Here is a 22513-nt window from a genome sequence, read left to right on the forward strand (position 1 = left end):
TTGTGTTAAAATTGACTAATCTGTAACTAGAAGTATAACTTGTGAAACTGTTTGTATTTTTCATACAAGAAAAATTATTTCTATTCTGCTTTAATGTGAGTTGAAATAGTATATAGCCTTAAAATAAGTTGAAAACTGGTTCAGAGATCATGGTCAGGAAACTTACTAATCCTTGAAAGAAATTCAAAAGTACAGAGCAAGGTGCATTCTGTCTCTCTCTGAATATAAAATCATTATTTCTACACTTTGTTCTATAGAAAGCATTTGCTAAATGGAAACAACACAAGTAGTCATCAATCATAACTGCAACAGCTGAACTTCACAGTTATGTTGACCCAAACTCGGAAGAGTTAGGTACTCTGAAGTATTCATTGTTAGCTTTAATCCTTCATCCCTTTTAGATATTAAGCACATTTTCAATGAAATATACTCTTATCTGTGAAATAAAACAAAAGATAATATTTTTTTTGCACTTCCTACAAGTTGTACTTATGCAGAAAGAGCAAAAAATTTTAAGTACAGGTATCGGTACATCACTGCTTATATTCAATAGTGATTTTTACTGTATTGGTACATGGCTCTTTCAAAAGCACAATTCTTGAGCTCTCTTTCTCACTCCAAATTGAACAAATGTTATGTTATAGTGATTCCTAAGAGTTAACTTTCAGAAAATAATTATGAGTGCTTCTACAAAATCTGAATGTCTCTATCATTCTTGATATTTCACTGTCAATGCCAAAAGTTTAAATGGCCATACTGTCTTACAGATGAAAACTTAAATGTGTTTCACTAAGAGTTTTACAGAAAATATTTAGTGTGCTATGCTAAGAATTTACATTTCAATTTACATTTTTATATTTTGGCCTACTATTGCTTTTCTACATTTTCTATTATTCTTTGTATTCGTTAACAGAACTATCAGGATAAACACCTGCTGCATTTGCTAAAAGAAAAAATGATCTGTAATTATAAGCAAATGGAGCTAGTACAAAACAATCAGATTGAAAGTCTTAGCATACAACACTTGTTTTCATAAACCAATCAAAACACATATGTTTAAACACTGTACAGTATGTAGACATGGATCAGCTTTGCCAGCACCTGTCAAGCAGAGCAATTTAGTCTTTGTTAGTCACTTGGGATAATTGAAATTAAGTCACTGAACCAAAATTTTATCACTAAATTAATGGTTCCTAGTTTAAAAATAAACATTAATATTTTGCCTTAGTGTTTATATAACATCTAGCAGTCATTTTCCTCAGAATTCAGTTTCACTGTTGGGGGTGGGTTTAAGATCAAAGCCTTCAATTTCATTAATTCCTCTAGCTGAAAAATAACTGCAGAATTTAGAAACAAACCAGGCAAAGTTCTACCAAGCTAGTGGAAGCATATCTAAATAAAATAATAATCCATTGGATTGGAAAGACAGTGAAAATTTTATTATACTGACTTTGATTTTTAGAATACAGTACCCAGGCAGAAAACTGCAAGAGTTTGGGCTTGTTAGCTTTGGCAGGTTTTGTTGTTTGTAGTTTTATTTTTATTTTGTTGGTTGGGTTGGGTTTTTTGGGGGATGATGCAGGGAGAGAAGCTATTCAACACCAACATCTCCTTGCAAAATCAAGAGTAAAACTGAAACTCTCCAAGGCAAAGCTGATACACCTAGGGAAAAAAACAGTTATAAGTCAATGTTCAAAGAAAAAAAAGGAAAAAAAGCAGTGATGACTGATAGGGAGGCCAATATCTACTTTATATATCTGGGCAAGTCCTGTAACAAAGGAGCATTTGCTTTTCCAAAATTATGGCAGTATGTGCACACTGACTTTCTGAGCCACAGTATGCAAACAATAAATTTTTCTTAACATATTGAACTCATGCACAGGCTGATATTTAAAGATCTTTGAAGTCTCTACTTAATACCTTGTATTGCTACGCATGATAAGGCTTTTGCTTTTACTTTCCAAAACTGATATAAAATTTTTCATAAATAAAAATTAGATACTAAATGTATTACTAGATTACATGGCGTATATAGCTTATTAGTTATGTAATTTTCTGATATTACTAGGTATAAAGGAATACCAGATAGGAAATCTCTGTACGAAGAAAAAAGATCCATATAAGCAAATTCTGGGATTTTCTGTTGCACTTCATCCTTCATGTTCCATTCCTTAACACTCTTTATTCCAATTAACAGCTGAGAAGCATGCACAGCGTCACTGACCTAAAAATAACATGGCTTTTATTCAGGACTCGTTCACTACAGAATTTATATAGATTTTAAAATCTTACAGTAGCAAGATGAGGACAAAAATTAATTATTAAACATACTGTATTTTTAAAAGTTAGGAAAATATTCTATTTCTTTCTGACATAAGGTACACATTATATCTAAATAAATCATTACTGCTGACAGCTTAATTACTACATAGTGATTTCAAACCAGATATCCTCGTCTGGATGCCACCAATGTCTGCCCACATGTCAAATACATGTGCACACATATCAGGTCACGTGCCATTTTATTTGCACTGAATCAAAGTTAAGGTAAACAGAGTCGGATCTGTCCAAGAGAGATTAAATGCAATTATTCAGTGTCCACTTTTATTTTATTAATTAAGACTAATCCAGAAATTTCAGGAAACCTTAACACTCCTGTTTGCATTGCCTTATTTTCTTGTGTAAGTAGAATAAGATGAAATTTTAAAAGAAATTTCCTCTTCAGAATATTGCACCAACCTGTGCAGCTGCTCTTATTGCAACCCAGGCTTGTACTTGGTAAACTTCTGATTTTATAGCCTCCTCAGAAGACCGTTCTCCAGAAGAGCTCTAAAAATTATATACCAGTTCATAATCAGGATTCTAAATATATGATGGTATAATATATTCTAAACATAGAAGAAAGTCCTCAGATTTATAAAGTAATTTTTTTATTTGTAAGTTGTAAAAAATGGCATTGACTGTAAATCCATGTATTAATTGCTAAAATGAAAAAAATTTCCAGAGCATACTAATTGGCCGCTCCTGGAAAAAGTGTCCTCAGAGCAGCTTACGCTATGGTCACTACTCTATACAGTGTTGCTATCATATTCTGGTTTTTTGAATCTTAATTACCTCTTTTCTCTAATGTTACAAATTTTGCTTTCCATCTATGGCTTGTAGGAACGTTAATGTGCTTAAAGACACTTAAATATCTCATTCTATCATTCATATATGTATAGCAAAATTGAAATCTGATAAAGTTAGCATTTGAAAAACAGGTTAGAATGTTACATATATTTTGCAATATTTTGCAAATTAATTTGTATATTATAATCATAAATGAAAGCACTGTTGGTTCTGTGTCTTCCTATTTTATACAGAAAAATATTTTAAATATTATAATTCATGAGAGATAACATCGAAAAAGATAAAATTCCATTATATTATTTCTTTGTGTGATTTTTCTAGGAGGACATTCAGTATCAGTATGATGTATAAGTCACTGCAGGTAATAATATGGCAAGATGCACAATAGGTATTTCCTGTTTTGAAGAGGCCACTGCCCAAAACATGGAACACATACACTTGATTTGGAAGGCACCAACTCATCTGTCTCTGATACATCCTCGTTATCTTTGGCAAAATACAAATATGATAGTGCTATTTCAAGGTATGACTGTTTTATTAACCTGTAAGAAACAACACAGAGAATAATCAGCTTTACTGCCAGAGTAAGCATTACAGTGATACAATCTGACTCCTGCATAAGACTATCTAAATACCTCACCAAATAAATCATTCATCCAGCCCCCATCATCTACTTTAAGTGTAACATCCTTCAGAAATCCATGGAATCCTGTTTTAAAGTAATGTGAGTCTAAAACATCCCTGTGATGTGCTTAACAAATAACACCTTGATTTAACAGTACATCAAATATAATTTGCATTATTTGAAACAAATATTCCATAAATAAATTGCAAATTTTGAGTAAGAAAACCCTAATTCTGCAAGGGAAGTGATCTTTCTGTACTGTTTGTCTTCCTTGCTCAAGATAAGGCATTTATCCATTGCCCTGGTTTCCCTGAAACATAGGTAACTAAATTTGGATATCAATCAAATTGGGTCATCAGTCAAATTATCCCAAGAATCAGCAAAAACACTCACAGTGACCAAAACAGACTTTTGTCTTTTGTTTCCTAACTGGGCTCAGATGAGGACCCTTCTTAGTTTTGAGTTCTGCACCAGAACATTTCACATCTTCAGACAATGTTCACCTATTCCCACCCTCCTCCTACGTCTCTTTCTATTTCGTGATTTTTACAGCAGTATTGTAAACTGAGCAAAAATCATAGAAGCATAGAATGGTTTGGGTTAAAGAATGGTTAAAGGGGCCTTTAAAGGTCATCTAGTCCCACTCCCCTGCAAGGAGCAGCGACACCTTCAGCCAGAGCAGGTTGCTCAGAGCCCCGGTTCAACCTTACCTTGAATGTTTTGAGGTACAGGGCATTTACCACCTCTCTGGGCAACCTACTGCAGTGAATCAGCTTTGTAAAAAAATTCTTCCTTATATCTAGTCTGAATCAACCCTCTTTTGGTTTAAAACCATTACCCATTGTCCTATCACAACAAGCACTATTAAAAACCTCTATCCTATAAGCCCCCTTTAAGTATTGAAAAGCTGCCGAAACATCTCCCTGGAACCTTCTCTTCTCCAGGCTGAAAATTCCAATTCTCTCAGCCTTTTGTCACAGTAGAGGTGTTCCAGCCTCTCATAATTTTGTGGCACTCCTCTGGACCTGCTCCAACAGGTTCATGTCTTTCCTATGCTGAGAACTCCAGAGCTAGGTGCCCTCCCCCCAGGAGGGATTTCACCACATCAGAGCAGAGAGGAAGAATAACTCCCCTCGACCTGCTGAAAATCACTATACCTGGAGAATTTCTCCAAAGTTTCTATTCCCTACAGGTTTATAACAGTCTTTTTATGCAGATTCCTCCTGGCTCTGCAGATTTCTTCGGATCTCACTTAAGAATTAACTTCCCCAAGCATAGCAACAAACTCCTACATAGTTAATATTCCGGACAGATTCATATATTGCACAGAGTTGGTTGTTTATAACAGTCCAATAAATTCCAGCTTTAGTACAACTTGTGTTAAGCAAATTTCAAAAGTCAGAGTACTGTACAGTTAAAGACTGAGAAAACTAACTGAGAAGGTGGCAAATTCTACACCTGGTTGGCAACAATTTAGTTAAATTTCTAATCTTGCTAACAAAAAAAGGACATGAGACATCAAGAAACGACTTTAAATAAGTCCACAAATATCACAGAGCTTGTATAAATGTGAGCAGGATGTTAAGTTCTCTAAAACAAGAAAGCCATGGTCCATTGATGTCGTTGTACATTCTTTTAGAGAGATGGTAGCAAATTAAACAAGAACGTAGCAAATTAAACTTGCAAAGCTTCACCACAGTGCATTTCTGCACCATCTTCCATCAAGCTGGCTGCTTGTTGAGGTTTATTACTATGCTACTACTTTACATTCAGAGTTCTGGTTCATTAACTTAAGTAACAGAATACCCAAACAAGCAAGGTAAATTGCTGCCTTTACACTGTCTCTAACTAGACATGGCACATTATTCATTTAGACTGGTCAAGAAACAAAAAAACCAAAGTCCAATGTATCAGAGCTGCTTGACAGAATTTATTGGCTGTCTTGGCTCAGCTCTTCAGGCATCTTCTAGGCTGATAACTAATGCCAAAGTCACTGTCCTGATATCTGTTTCAAACACATTTCCTACGCTTCTTCTGCCTCTGCTCTTCCGACTATTTCTGGCTAGTAACCTTTTCAAGCTGGATTTCTGTTATCTGGAAGAGGGCAGACCACAGCTCATCTTCTGAAATATGAATAAACCTGCTGCTTAATTGATAGCTCTGTTCCCAGTGTTGACAGATAGGGTACAAATTTGGAAATAAAACAGAAAGCTGTAACTTTTCTGTAGCGTTAAAAAATGCTTTCGAATGTCCTCATCATTTGTTTTAAATAAGAGAATAAATATCCACTAGCTCTTCTCTATTGAAATAAAACTCTCTAAAAAAATAAAAGATAGTCCATAATAGAAGTCTCAGGCCAAATCTCAGAAAACTGTTTAAAAATTATATACACGTATGATTAAATTACTTTCAAAGTAATATAGCTAGAGTCTTACTCATATTTTTGATCATATTGCTGGGTGAGCTTAATAGCTTCCAACAGGGTTTCAACAGCTTGAGATGACTTGTTACTGCCTGTTTCAGTTATCTGGCGTTCTGTCTTACCTTAGAACAAAATACAGAAAGTAGATTTTCAAGATGTGAATAATTTTTCTTCTGTAAGATTCCCCCAATCTGTTTTTCCCTCCCGAAAAGTTAAACAACACAGTACATTATCTATTCTCCTCCTGATGAGCAAGATCTTTTCCAGTTTGTTTAAAAGGTAATGCACAATGCTTGTGTAACAACTGTCTTCACAGAGTAGCTAAAATAACTGAACTTGGGAATTGTAATGACCACGAACATTTCCTGATGCCATCTAGCAGAGCATTGTATATGAGGAGTTAATGAAAGGCACAGGCCTGTTACATGCTGCTGCACATACAGTGTGGCACTCAGGCCCATGTTGTGCTGGGCACACCCCACAGGGTAAACCAGCCAGCTTGCTGTAACAGAACAGCCTGCTGGCAGCATCTTCTCAGTACCTTTCTGTAAAAGTGAAGCAAGAGGTTCTTATGTGAACAAGTTTTTTGTTTGACAGTAGAAATTATGAATACCATTGTTTTCTCTCAAGAATAGCTAAAATATCAAAATGAGGCAATTTTTCACAGACAGGATTTGCATGTTGTGCTACATCCTGATTGGAAGCATGTTCAGTTCTGCTCAACATGGAGTTCTCAGCCTCCGCAGCAATAGGAGATCATTTACACTACAACATTTTTCTTTTATAGACTTAATTCGAAAAAACAGTCATTCTAAGAGATACATCACAGAGTCTTCAATGTCTTTCTGGCTGGAATCTGAAAGTAGTTCTAATCCAGTTTTGAAATTATTTGTAGAATAATGCATCCTGAACTCCTGTGGTGTGGTACACAGGAGAGAGATCTGCATCTAGACAGTGAGAAATTTCCAAACTTATTCTAGTTTTACAGTAAAATGTCTCCATTTTAAGAGACACCATGCATAACATTGCCTAGTATGGCTCTTGGGATTTAAAAACAGGGGTTTATTTACCTATCTGAAAAAGAATTTCAGCTTCCATATCTAATTTTTTTGTTGCAGATGCTCTGCAAAGATTTAATGCTGATTCTAAATGCCTGAGAACACGTTGCCATTGCACGTGATTTCTTGCAGGTGTAGAAGCCAGTTTTTCAGCTAACGTATATCCTAAAAAAAAAAACCAACACACATCTTTGTAACTTATTTAGTAGACCAGTTTATGAAAAAATAAGCTAATTCCTTAGAAGAAATGCTGCTACATATTTACTGATACAATCCAGTTCCAAAAAATTCAAGTGATTGGATGTCATTACAAAGCAATAATATTGTTTCACTGTTGTATGGTACCATTGAGGTTTACCTAGGCCACTCAAAAGAAGCCCAAGCTACACCATCAACCCATTCATAAAATATAAGTGAAAATTAACTAAAACTTAAAACTAATAAAGAGTTGTGTTTTTCATACCAATTTTCATTTTGACTTGGGCTAGCAAGTTAATATGTGGAAGGTAGATATTCTTCATGGGTAAGACCAGGCAAGTCAATGTACTGTCTTCTATTTGCCGTTCAATTAGTTCACCACAATCAAAAATCTATGAAAAAAGTATGCTCAGTAAAATAAAATTGCAGACAGCAAATCAAACAGCAGTTTGAAAAAGTGAGTTAGGTATTGCAAAACCAAACTGTCTTGTAAAGAGCACAAGAAAAGGATTCCATATGCCTTGCCTTTCCTTGCCTTTCCTTGCCTTTCCTTGCCTTTCCTTGCCTTTCCTTGCCTTTCCTTGCCTTTTCTTGCCTTTCCTTGCCTTTCCATTCCTTTCCTTTCCTTTCTACTTGCCTTGCAGAAGAGTCTTGTGATGCAAGCAAACAATTTTAATGAACTATTGATTGAATTCAATAACTTTAGGCTTTGGTCTTTAAAAGAAAATTGCCTAAAATCAGTCCTTAAGAAATAAAGAAATAGATCTCACAAGTAACCAAACCCCTGGAAAGAAACTGTCATTCCTACAAAGAAATCTGACATCCAGCAAAGGCCGGAAGAGAAAAAGAAATCAGCATGTAGGGCCAGTCAAACCTTTCATTCATGGAGATAAGACAATGGGGAGACACAGTAAAGTGTCAAGTCACTTGAAGGCCTGCAAGTCTCACAGTAGGAAGTTTGAGTCTGAAGTGATTCATATGATTCTTTATTACTTAGGGAAATAAATATTTCAATGGATTAAACTTCTGCTTTAGAAAATATGAGGAAAGAGTTTGATCTAAAAACTTTTCTCTATAACCTGTACTGAGTTCCAATAGAAATGGCTATCTATTTTTGGATCCCAAATAAGTAAACGGTTTAGTACTCTCACAAAGTTCATGTCTTTAGATTTTTTTTTTAATTACATATTTAAATATTTACATGGAAAATATTTCTTCATACCAATTGTAACAATCCATCAACTGAAAATATCATACTACTTTAAATAGATTGTCCTGATTCAAATTATTCTAAGACAAAAAGCTAAGTTATTGGATGCTTAAGAGTTAGGAATTTAACAAGATCTACATTCTCCCTGAGGTGTTGAGTATGAACATGTCCCTCATAAGTGAGTGCTCTGCATCTCTTTAAAAGTCAAAATATCTATTTCTTTTTTCAAATCTGTGTGTGTATTTTCAAACTATTCAATATTTTTAAATTCTGTGAAAATACCAGACTGCACATGTGAGCATGAATGATGAGTATAGATAAAGAGTTTGGTAAGATGAATGCCTTCTTTACACTATTCTAATGTATATAAAACTGATCAGTTACTAGGAAGAGCCCTTTTTAATAACTGGTAAAATAGCTTCCAGGATAAATAATTAAGGCTGTTGGAAGGATTTGGAAATGCACTGACAAGTACTCACTGCTTTAATGGTAAGCTCATGAGACAAAATAAGCAAGTTTAATGGTTCCACTGCCAAAGAGCAATGCTCTGAATCCTCTCGTATTTTCAGTGGCAGTATGTCTGTCAGCAGAAGCACACTTCTCACAAGAGTCAAAGAAGCTGGCAGGGAAATAAATGAATCCTCTTGGAGTAAACTGATGATTTTCTGTTTGGACATAGACAACATAAACCAAAGCAGTTACTATCTTCCTGTCTATTTATGAGGACAAACCATGAAAAGTGAAAAAAAATCTATTTTAAAGACACTATTTCAAGCTTATTTAATGCTGCCATCAGCTGTTCTGACTACACAAAAAACACATCAAAGAAAAGCGAACAGTTTTTTCCTTTGCATTCAAACCTCCAGAAGAAGTTTAATGTCTGCCACAGGACGTTTTTCTCGCAGGTCAAGAATAGCAGCTTGCACCATCACTTCAGCCTGAGTCTCAATATCACCAAAGGCTTCTGCCTCTAATATAACTTCTTTTATCACTTGTCTGCGTTCCACCACAGCACTTCCTAAAAGAAGAGAATATGAACAGAAAAAATACAACAGAAAAGACTATTGTGTGTACTAACATTCTTAAGTATTTCTACACTAAAAAGTTACAGAAAATATGACATTATAAATTCCACATTGCACATGTACCATTTCATCAATTTTGTGTCAAATTTACCTTTACTTTTCCTTAATTTCTTTTAAAGAAAGAAAAAACACTTAGTTTCTAAACTGAACTAGGTGTAAGTTCATCCAAATGCATGATTTTTATGCAAGCCACCAACATAAATAATAAGGTACTTTAGCTCTGTCCTACTTATTAAAAAATCTGATTTTAGTTAAAATTGCAAAATAGTAACAGACTTCAGGGAAATTATCCAGAACTGAATAAGTAAGAGTTTGGCAACAAACTTAGACTGATTTTGATGCTTAAGTGAGCATCAGAATTGTTCATAGAGCCAAGGAACAAAAAACATTTTGTTCATAACCAAACTTCAAAAAATGCATTTAGCAATATCTCTCTTAAATCTTTAAAAAAATAATTTAGAACATTTTTAGGAGCTATGTAGGGATGTTTCATTTATTGGAGATATAGAAAGCAAAAAAAAATTTGAGACTTTTAAAACGGAAGTCCTCAGCAACAGCATATTTTAAATCAACCATACTTTCTTAATTACACTAGAACATTTAAAACTTTTAGACACAATTACCAAAAGATAATGACCATTAAATTAAAATTAATATAATACTTTCTCATTTCATGTTCTAGGAGAGAATGTGCTCATAAATATGTTTTCCCTATTGGATTGGATGAACTTAATAAAAATAATGGTTCAGTGATAATACAGCCCCAGAATTAATGTTAGTGATTTTTATCTGTGAATCAGAATTGTGTCTGTATAGGCTCATTTGGCCATTATAATCCCAAAATCTAAGCAAGTAAGTGTAGTACCTTTCATACCACCAAAACCATGTATCTGTGTCACGAGTGCAGTCACTAGTGTTGCTCGACACCTCAGCCACAAACGTGCATTCGCGTGCCCTTGTGCTGTTATGTGGGGAGGGAGCTGAACACCTTCAGTGGTGGACCCCTAATAAGTCCCAAAAGCAAGAAAAATGTTACTTTCTGAGTAACATACTTTACTACAAACAAGGTAACAGGGCAGAATCAGTTTAAAATAAATTTAATTAATACAAATATATTACACATAATAGTAACATTCTAAACAGATGATAATTTGAAGGGTAGGTACATATTTTTAATAACAGGAGGCCATTTATTATTTTATTATTTATTATTTATTATTTTAAAATATATAAAATAATTTTAAGCACTGAATATTAAACCACTTTTTATGTGAGACTCCATAAATATATCTATATACTATATTTGTTATGAAGAATAATTCTAAGAGTTTGGATTTTATTCCACTCAAACAAGAACATTACACAAAATTCTAAGGTACATAAAAGTCTAATGGTAGAGCAGGATGAGTATTAATATCTGGTACCTCAATAACGACTAGAAAAAAATTCTTAGTTTTTGATGTCTAGTTTTTTGTGTTTCTGGTGTTTAGAAACAAATATTAGTGTAATGTAGCATGGCAAGTGTCTGTGAGAATTCTCAGCTCAACTCTTTATGCTATCTTCATATATTCTAAAAAGTCTTTCTATTAATAAAATTCTACAGGCCACGTTCTACAATTTGCTTCAGCAAGCAACCACTGGACAATGCGCCACCTGTATTTTACTTGTAAAAAAATCATCATGACTGACTCTCATTGATGCAAATGAGGAAAAAAATACCTAAGGCTCAGTTACTGGCCACAGGACCATCCTAAAAAAAGAGAGAAGCAAGTGCAGAGAGACAGAAGCCCCTGATATGCAACACAGACAGAAAATAATTACAATGAATGCAAGAAAGTCCGGTCTCAACAGACGTTGCAAAATCTCACTGCTCAATTGCTCTGTCAGTTTGACTCACTTTGCACTCAAGAGTGACTGTGTGGTGTGTGACCAACAGGCTTTCCAAAGCACAGGTCAGAATCCCTATGTGCTGCACAACAGAACTCAGCTGAAATCAAGTGGAACACAGCAATGATATGAAATGGTCCATCTGGCTCTTTGAAAAGAGAATTCAGTTCCCAATCAGAAAATCTAAAGTACCTTAACTGAGTAATATAAAATTTTCAGCTGATAGCTATGTTTTTCACTTCCTTTTTGTTTGGGAGGTTTTAAACAAAAGATTTTCAGTGCTGCCATTTGAGAGTAAGAGAAATAAAAACTGTAATTCTTAACCTCATACAAATTATTGTGATGATTACAGATGCATTGAAAACACCTACAAGCAAGCAAGTATCTGAAGCATGTCAAAGATAATTTTTTCCCCAGATTAATGGTACCCACATAATACAAACGACTGCTATATTCTAATATTATGAGAATCCCTCAACACTTAATACAAGAAAGCAAAGTTTAAAACAAATATCCACACATACCAAGTACTCCCTTTCATCCTTTTCTTCTTGAAAATGTGCCACGTCCATGCTAAAAACTTTTGCATCTTGGAGGAGTCGAATTGCAGAGAAAGCCAAAGCAATACTGTGGTATGGAAAAATATTATTTTAAAATACTAAGTATATTTGCAACTTTATGATTTTATTAAAATAGATACTTCATTTTTTACTATGTCAGAGATGTAAATCACCAGTTACCAATTTTTGCTTCAGTAAAAGCAGATTACACTCAGACTATTTTCTGAATTTGCGGGCACTGCATTATGAAAGTGACAAAAAACAATAAGAGAAAAAGGTTTTCCAATAATAGATATAACCTGCTAATATTCCACTGCTAGGGTGGTCAGGCATTGGAGTAGGCTTCCCAGGGAGGTGGTGTGATCACCATGCCTGGAGAAGTTTAAGAGGCATCTGGATCTGGGTGATACAATTTAGTGGTTTAGGGGTCACAGTGGTGATGCTGGGTTGATGACTGGACTTGATTAGCTCAAGATCTCTTCCAACTCTGATGATTCTATTATTCTATCAATAGCATATAAGCTAAAATATATCATATTTTGTTGGAGCAATCAAAACAGAACTTCATTATAATTTCCAGTTACACACAGAATCATAGAATCATTTTGGCTGGCAAAGACCTCTAAGATTGTCAAGTCCAACTTTTAGATCTAGTCAAATCACTAGATCAAGACCAACCATGGCAATATCTGTCTTCAGGGATAAGTTCTCAGAAATTAGAAATTAAAAATACTGAAAATAACAAGGTATATTAAGTGTTCTATATCATCCACAACTAAAGTTAATACCTTTCTCTTTAAAACTTTTCCATTAATATGCATTAATCCTTCTGTTAAATTCACATGGCCGAATATTCACAGGATCTTAGTAAACACCATCAAGGTGATGAGGCAAAACCTCACCAGTAAAAAATCACATGGCATTGCATCTACTGTACTCCCTGCCCCATATCCTAAATTCTTTTCTGGATAGCACTGAACTCTGAACAGCACCTTTCAAAGATACAGACACCATTAGAACTGTGCAGCATTCAACCCTATGTGTCAAAAAATGATGGGCTTGGATCTCAAAATATTGCCAGGTTTCTTAAAATATGAACTACTGGGTTTTTTCTTTTTTTGTTGTCTTTATAAGCACTCAGGTACACTCCTATAATGTTCCATTTTCATTACATGTACAAAAATATGTATCTACAGCAGCAGATTTTGTGAATACAATTATCTGATGATATGAAGACATCTGTGAGGCCATCGTAGAAAGAAGACCTTTTTCATAATAGGAATTGTTGTCCAGAGAACACACTACTCAAAATATTCTGAGAACTGGCAAAATCAATGTCTCTTTGTATTAGTTTCTCCCAACTGCATATTTTCCTCTGTGTTTGTAAATCTTTACTTTCCTACATCTTTTCTAAAACAGTTTTTGAGTTTGGTTTTGGGGGTTGTTTTATTGGGCTTTTTTTACAAGTCTAGATGTTCTCTGCCCACAGAAACATTTTTCTAATAAATCTAAGCTACCAGAGAGTACGTCTAGCTCATCACTTAAAAGATTTTTTTCAGCAGGTTAATTGTTAAAAATATGTAACCAAAGTTCTTATCTATGCTTCTTTTTAGATAGACTCTCTTTACATAGAGACTGGCTGTTATGAAGCATATTTAAAAAATAGAACATAATTATTAACACATTAAGGTCCTTTTTACTCTTCCAGAACAATGCAAAGAGCTTTTAATGCAAGACAGAATGAGGGTCTCTGTGAATTTACTGCTTTTGAGATGTTCTAGACTAATGGTTGCAAAGGCAAAGATCTTGCACAAAGAATTCTGAACAAGAGCTGAACTACTTCTAGATGACACACGTTATTCTGTCAACATATGTATAACCACAGGATGGATAACCTCCTTTTAAGATAAAAGAGCAGTTAAAGCCTTCCTGTCATTTCTGATTCTATCCTCCTTGTTGTTTTTGTGATGCAGGCCTGGATGGATTATATCAATTCAGCACAACTAGACCCCAAAGTAACAATGAGAACCAAAGCCATATCTTGGCTTAATATCTTGGCTTTTACCTTACAGAATTCAATCCTCATGAATCACCTTCATCATCCCTTTACCTCAGTTTTATGCAACAAAATGAAAGCAGAATAAATCAATGTTGAATTTGATGATAAGTTTGTCTCTAACAACAGAAAAGGTGAAACAGAATTTGCTTATAAAAGCAAACAAAATAAGGATAATACAATGATGTATCCCAAGACTTTTCTTTTTTTAATAGTTCTCTCCTGAAACCAGGCATCAAAATTAAAATCACATCAAAATTTGACTTTTCTTAAACATTGCTTGAGATGCTCTCACATCTCAAATGCCTTGAGGAAAGTAGAGCACCATAGAGCATATACAGGCTATTAACAAATATTAACCTAAAATCATCAGCACCACGGCCTCAAGTTAACTGCTCTTGACAACATTTAGCAATAATGAAAATAAGGCTATTTTTACCTACATGCTTGCACATACATTTCTTAAGTAAAATATAGACCATAAGCCCAAAGATTCATATATGCATTGCTTTAAGTCACAATTTATTCACATAAGCAGACAAGCACATATTTGGGTAATTAAGAAGCTCATGTTTATAGCACAGACACCATGTAAGTACTCTCCTTGAGATCAATGGAATTAGTCCTATACATAAATTTATTCTGAAGCATACATTTTTTTGCAAGACAGAAGCTTGTAATGCAGAAGCTTCCCTTGATGAAATTTTTGTGACCCTCTTCTGCTGTCAACAAGACTGATGTGTCTATGTATTTCCCCTGACAAAATACATATCCTTTTATCAGCTGAATCAGAAAGTGACAAGATGATCAAAATAGGAAAGTACAGCTGACTATAACAATTTCACCACTAGGTCATTTTGCCAAAGGAAAAAAAAAAAGATGAATTTCTGTAATACCATGCAAAGTTTGATTTCTAGGCTGGCAGGCAGGAAACATTCAGCTGTCTGAAGAAATGTTTCATTTGTATCTGAGGCAGACATATCAGCAGTTTCCATGGCAGTGCAATAAAACTGCAAAATAGGTTAAAACCTCCCAAACTCTTTGTTTTCAGATGGGTTTTTTCCCTTGCTACTGACCACTATCAATATATAAGACCCACTAAATAAACACCCATCAAAAATTTGAGAGTCACAAAAAGTGATCTATAAAATGCTTGACATCCATTGAAAATTCTTGATATCCTAAAAAAGTTTCTTCAATCTGAGACAAGTTATAAACCAACAGAGAAAGTAGCCTCTAGGATATAAACTTCATGGCAAAATGAAGGCTGCTGAGTTGAAATGTCTTGCATATACTAGAACCAGTTCAGCAGGATGAGAATGTCTGAGACAGGACTGCACTAAAGCAGGTTTTACTAAGCCTAGTATCAAGCTAAGATTATACAGATGATATTTCATAAGTGTGCATATTGTCCCTTGGTTATAAGTATAGTGACCTTATAAAATTCAGGACACTCAAAAGTGTGATGAGGTGACTGTCAGTGACTGGTGGATTTCTCCCTGACAATTTACAGTAAATTAATCTAATTCAAAAAGCACTAAAATAGATTTATATTTAACGATGGGAAATGTCCACAAATAACCTACAAGTTCTTACTTTGCATCTTCACTAATGACATTATTGCTAAATGATTAAACTCCTAATACCTGAATTTTTGGGAAACTGCTTTCTTCTAAAAGAACATACACAAAACCTGGGGGAAAGACCACATTGCAGACTGTTACTGTTTTCAGTTCAGTAGTCTATACAGCACTGTGAAGCTCCTGTCCTTGCTATTTTTATTGCTGCACCATAACAATGCAAAAGAAATTGTACTATGTAAAAGGTATTGATTTGGAGAGTTTTTCCTCAGCTAAGAGAGCAGAGAGAAAGAAGTTGGCTTGTTTTGTCATAGAATAAACCGGGTTTTTTTTAATTGGGTAAAAAATCTCACTAAGACTGAATTATCTATTGGCCTGATGATCACCTACCACTTCATCAGCAATCTTCACCACTATTTTAACAATAAAGAAGGGGTTAATTTTTTTCTCTTTTTTGATGCTTTCTGTGATATAAGATTTATTGTAGCAATCCTGATGTGTTTAGTTAGATTAGACCAAACAAACATTACAAATACTGATTACATTGTACCAAATCTCAGTCTAGTCTGGCAGGTGATAGATACGCCTGAGTAAGCCCACCTCTAGTTAGCAAAGTTTTTTCCCTCTAATAAAATATTAGATAAAAAGAGCTTCACACTGATAAAATTATACATTGTTAAACTAACATCCTTCTTACACAAATTAATATAAAATTACTTGTATGCTAAACAGATGAATCCTCCTAGGTAAAAGACCAAAACAATGCTTGGAATTTAACATCTATGAAGAGTTAATATATTTCTGTATGTCTGGTATATTCCAAGAACATTAAAACCTGTCATTTCATTAAATTCTCGAAAAGAAATCAGAATCTCAAAAAAAAAATCATAGAAGAAGTTGGGAATGTTAATTTGGAGAGACTATCAGGCACATATATAGAGATACACAGAGATAATTCAGCCATTGAGATAATACAACAATATTTAGACACTATTGCTAACAATATAACCAATGCTGCTAAAATCTAACATGTTCATGTTTACTTCAATGCTTTTTAATCACTGTAATTAAAAAAAAAAAAAAAAAAAGGATGTTTTAATTTGAAACCTGTAAGTACATCAAGAAGAAATGTTCCTTTAGGACAGAAATACAAGGCACTCTAGAACAAGGTAGAATTCAGTAGTTCAGAGATAACTTTAGGGCTCTGTAGTACACTTTAAAATTATAAGAACACACATGATCTAACATATCCAGATTTTAACCAAAACCATGAAGGTTGCAACTTTTTCTTTGTTTTTATACAACACTTTGTCATAAAAACAACTCTTGGAGAAATCATAACTGAATCTCTGGGCTGACTGAATCTCTTGTAAAAAGCAAAATAAAGCAATAATAAAAAAAAAAAAATTAAGTGCTTATATATCTTAAATTTGTAAATATACTAATGGAGTTGTTACAGATAAGTACTAAGATTTACAATATTGGTGTAGCAATAAAGAAATTATTTTTTAATCACTGGTGGTCAAGGCTGTGCAAGATAAGGTTGTTCACAGTGTTACTTACCTGAGAGCTGCATGATACCTTTGCTGAGAAATACAAGCAAGTTCAAGTTTGGCCTCAATAATAGCCTCTAAATCTTCCACAGAATACCGAGATATGTCCCCATCATATTTTTCCTGTATGTCCTGTAGAAGATAGCTAAGACTTTCTTCAGCTTCTGTCAACAAAATCCCCTAGAGAAGAACACAGGCTTGTATGATTTCAAAAAGTAAATAAAAATTTTCTTTCGAAATATTTTTTTTTTCTGTATAGCCTGCTATCACTACATCTTAAAATAAATCAACTTCAGTGCAATATGCCTTTCCCATAAATAGGGATGGGGTGGGTAATTCTGTTTTTCTCAGGTTTTCAGAATCATTATATTCAAATCAGCAACATCTTAACTGTGCCTGTACTATTGCCAGGCATGCTTAACTACATATTTTAAGGCTTAGAAATGTTACTCACTAATTTCCCATTCTTTAACCAATAGCTATAATTGGCAATTTTATACTGTACTTCTCACTGTGCATAGTAATTTTAAACAATAAATACAATATTGAAAACAGCATAAGAAATGTCAAAAGAAGTTACTATATCCTTTATTAGCTATTTTTGACATCTGTGTGTGTAGTAGGTATCCTGAAAGTTCAACTATAATTTACAGTCTTTCTGATCAACAAATCTGTAGGAAGCTGTGAAAAACACATCTAAAAGGAAGTAAATTTTAAATTAAATCTCACTTGTGGAGCTTTCAGCAGAATGAAAAATTAATTTAAAGGTTTGTATCATCCAATACATTACTTTGATCAAAATTCAGAGTTCACTTGAAAAAAAAAAAAATCACAAAAAAACCAAGCCATAGAAATCCCTCCAAAATAATAGAATAGTCAAAGAAAAATCAAGAGTAAGAAATATATTATGCCTCTTAAATGAGCCCTATTCAATTCAAATGAATTGAGTTATTTTCAAGTTGCAATTTTTGAGTTCTACTAAAACTTCCAAGTTTCTAATGTATGACCTATACCAATTGCCATAAAAAATCATCCTCCCTTTTCCAGATGCGCTTTTTGCATTACTGTGATTGTAACAATGGCCAGAAGTAGGTACATCCCAAAGTGGAAGACCTCTCTGAATGAAGAATATGTCAGCCCTTAATTTTGATTTTTTTGTCATGTGAAACTGCCAAGCATAACTATACAATTAAACAAAATCCAACTACACCAATCCCCTTCAAACAAAGAAGCTAATAAGCTGTGGCATGTTTTCTTCTAAATAAAGTACCAGGAGAAGCAACATGAAAAATTTGAAATAGTTCACATATGAGAATGGTAAAGAATGTTTTTTTATTTGTATAGCATATTATCCCATCAAAGAGTCTCTGACATGTTCTACAGATGGCAGCCTCTGGAAGGAGATTATTTTATCTTGAAATCCCATTCAGTCTTTACCCTTTATGCTGAAATAGTCATACTGAGATCTGATTGTGGAAATATTTCCCATCATTTGAAAAATGATGCACCAAATATGAAAAATTATTGCACTTCATGCAGAGTGACTAAGACTATCGTCAAGTTAGAAACAGAAATTTTTTGTCTCCTTTTTCATACCATCCTCTCATCATAATTTCTGTTACACTGAAGGCATTAGCATCTGCATTTTCTTAATCCTTTTCTCCTAAAAATCAAAATTACCTTCAGCATGGCTATATTTAGTTCATCTTTACAGTCAACAAGATTCACCATTCTGTCTCTTTGTTCCTGTTGTCTTAAATTCTGATCAGCATCAACTGTCAAATACATTGCAGATAAAATATCAGATAACAGATGCAGAACCACAGCATTCGCAGTAATTTGAACAACACTGACCTTTTCTCTCCACTTATAATTGGGACTTTCAACATTAAAAAAAAAAATTAACAAAATAATAATTATAATAATAAATAATTAATTAATAATAATAATAAATAATAGTAGTACTAGAACAATAGAAGAATGATAAAAGAAGTTTAACAAGTCAATGCTTATTTCAATAATGACTGATTTTTTCAGCAACATTTAAAATTAATATTGTTCATAACATGACATAATAATTTATATGCAATTAAAAGTGAATAAAACCCATGCTTGAAACAATATAAATAAAATTTTCCACCATCCTTATATTTACCTTTTAAGGTTGATGCTGTAGTTTTGTTTGGCTCTGGCAAGCTGATGTTGTCAACAGAATATACAGCTTTTTCAACTTTTTCAGGTATATTATTTATTGTGGCAGAAAGACAAATGATGAGATGCATTTTGGCTAAAGTTAATTTATTCATAATTTGTTGGGTGCACAGTGGCACCACTGTTAAAGACAGACTCCAATTAAATGTATCTTCCAGTACCTACGAGAAGGTTAACAATTCAGATTATTTGAAATGACACATTTTACATTTTTCTTGTTCAAGACATATTCTGCTTCTATTAATAATGACACAAATCAACAATTAACATGAATAATATTAGCAATATCCTCATTTATTATGAATGAAGGGTTTTTTTTTCCAAACTTCATCCCTTAGCAACAATTGCTACAGCCTCAGAGATTGGTTTTACAGGAGAAGGTGCATCTATATAGTTATACTATTAACCCTGCAAGTTCTAGTTTTCTGCATTGTAGGTGAATCTGTAGTTCAAAAATCCCAACTAAAAGTCTGCTGTTAAGAAAGGAAAAAAATTTTTGCATCACATCATTTTAGCATATTTCATAGACTCTTTTTGTCATTCATTATAGCATCCATGTTTTATCATGAGTTTAATAGTCTTTAGATTAATAAATTTAGAAGTTGAAAGTCTACATAGATTTGCAAGATCATGAGACCAGTAACAACGTCACATGTACTGTGAAGTGTTCAAGTCAAAGGCTCAAGATAATGCACAACTTCAAAATAAATCAGAAACTTGTGAGATAAAAAGATACATTTCTCATTTCCATCCTGTAATATCAACTGTTGTAGGAGACACACAGGCTTGCTGTAAACAAGAAAGAAAAGTGGAGGGGGTAAAGTAGAGGTTTTAATTTACCAATTTGTTTTAATGGTACAATTTTTTCACATTCTGCTAATATCTATCCCTACCAGCTCAATGCACCTGTGAGAAGGTTATTAAAAGGAAATTATTAAAACAGAAAAATACAAAAGAAGTTATTGATTAATAGGGGATTTTAAATAAAATGAGAAAATTACTGATTTATAGAGTCATCTTTTTAATCTTTTTTTCCCCCAGAAATGGACTTCAACCCTCATCTGAATTAGGACAAAGCTATGAAGGCAACTCTGACTGATAGAAATTATAAAATTAAAAGCCTGACATTCTCAATATTTTAGCAGGATAAACACTTGACCTTCCATATCACAACAAAGCCTGAATAATTCCACTGGTGTGTTTTGCAAAGAAATGCCACAGATTTGTACATATTAGATCTCCATCTGAAAAACGGTGAAAATGGCAGTTGCCCTTCCCATAAGAGGTCAGCCATAAAATTTAAAATTTAGGAAATAGTAATCCATTGAGAATAATGGCTTCTATTTACTGGACTTTTTAATAATCACAAGGATATTTTCTGAACTGGATAATTCCTATCTTAAGACAGAGAAATAAATATTTATGTATAGCGTAAGACATTTACTCTTTCAGGGTTTTTTTACCTTCAAATTTGGAACAGTCAAGAGAGGTTTTGAAGAATCAAATTTCTGTAAGGCCTGTAAAATGGACAAAACCAAAAGAAATTAATGTGTTACAATATGAATATAAAACCAATAAGTTAACAGAGGTGGGAGGATTTAAATATCCCTTTGATTCAGCTCATTCAACTCAATTGGCTCTGCTCCACTGTCTGCAACACAGAGTAAAGAAAGCAAGCATGAAGCTTGTCCAATGCTTGACAGTGCTTTTAGTGATGAAATTTTCATGCTGAATTTCACCTGGTGCTCTGTCCAGAAGCCTTTTGTCATGTCACCTACCCAAAAGCCCCAATCGTATAAGGGAGACCTTGATTGCATTCATCCAGGATTAAATCATTAGGTTATTTTGGTATGTGCTTTAGAAACAAGGAAAGGATGGTTATAGGGGAGGCTTACCCAATAGCCTGATCTGCCTGCCTAGGTATGCTCACAGGTAAGACAAAAGTCCAGGTCAATTGCTAACAGCTACCAACCCCTGTAAAACATTAATGACCAGGCAGAGGGAAAATCAAACTGACCTGGGGTGATGTGAGTGTCAAGGCTCTGTGAGCAGCAATAGCTCTTATGGCCCAGCATCTCCTGAGGCTGCCCCCACTCCCCAGGGACCAAGACCCCATATCAGCTTTATCTGTACTTTTCATGCCTGCATATGAAATCACAAATTGTGTTTTCTTCAGTAGAATCTGCAGTACTCAGTGTATAAAACACGTTTCAAAATTGATTTTTGTTTCCGCTGTTTAGTGAGAGATTTTAATGTCATCCAAAGCCTACTATTTGATTCATCTTTTGAAAGAAATTTAGGAATTTCTTAGGAATGTTTAACAACTTGCAGGTATGGAGTATGTGAGTTTCATGAAGAAAATGGATTGTTACAGTTCAATGTCATACTTTTTGGAGTTTACCTGCATTTGTTCGGTATATTTGTATCCCGCTGGTATTTTCCATGGAATTCTCTCTCCCAAAATAAGCAAAAACAGTTCATGAAAGGCCTCCGTAAAAAATCCTATATCTGCAAGTACTTTAATCTATGAAAAAATAACAAAGCCTTTGATTTGAATGTTATTTATTATTTTTCTCGTTCAAAATAAACTGTATTTAAAGGTAATTTTCAAATAGATTTGGCTACCAGAATAGTACATTGATGGAGAATGATCTTTAATGGAAAGTAATCTTTCATATATTATAGTGAATAATTTCAAAGATGAGTCTTTCTCTTTTAAAATCAAATTCTTTAAAAACTTACTCCTGACAAAAGGAAAGAACTTGCTTCATCTGGTAAGAGTTTTGCCTGCCTGTCCAATATCAGCCCCTTATCAAAATCTGTTTCATAGATTTTACACATCCTAGTCTTATAGTACTGAGCTACTCTACCTAACCCATATCAGCATTTCCTGAAAATATCTAAAACCAATATCACTTTGACTCTTAATACTCTTACGA

At 33.8% G+C, this 22513-nt stretch overlaps 1 protein-coding gene across 1 annotated transcript in view; it reads right to left on the bottom strand.

Moving 5' to 3' along the window:
• The window catches only part of CFAP54 (cilia and flagella associated protein 54), a 105042-nt gene that overhangs the window by 12386 nt on the left and 70143 nt on the right, over positions 1-22513 (bottom strand). The window contains 15 exon segments of the mRNA XM_033058448.2: positions 2083-2224; positions 2740-2829; positions 3566-3671; positions 6190-6298; positions 7247-7399; positions 7698-7824; positions 9122-9307; positions 9503-9660; positions 10593-10731; positions 12139-12241; positions 17374-17543; positions 19044-19138; positions 19519-19735; positions 21038-21091; positions 21976-22098. Coding sequence (XP_032914339.2) covers positions 2083-2224; positions 2740-2829; positions 3566-3671; positions 6190-6298; positions 7247-7399; positions 7698-7824; positions 9122-9307; positions 9503-9660; positions 10593-10731; positions 12139-12241; positions 17374-17543; positions 19044-19138; positions 19519-19735; positions 21038-21091; positions 21976-22098 — 1972 coding nt within the window.

This window comes from Catharus ustulatus, chromosome 4 (genome assembly GCF_009819885.2).
Source record: "Catharus ustulatus isolate bCatUst1 chromosome 4, bCatUst1.pri.v2, whole genome shotgun sequence".
NCBI lineage: Eukaryota > Metazoa > Chordata > Aves > Passeriformes > Turdidae > Catharus > Catharus ustulatus.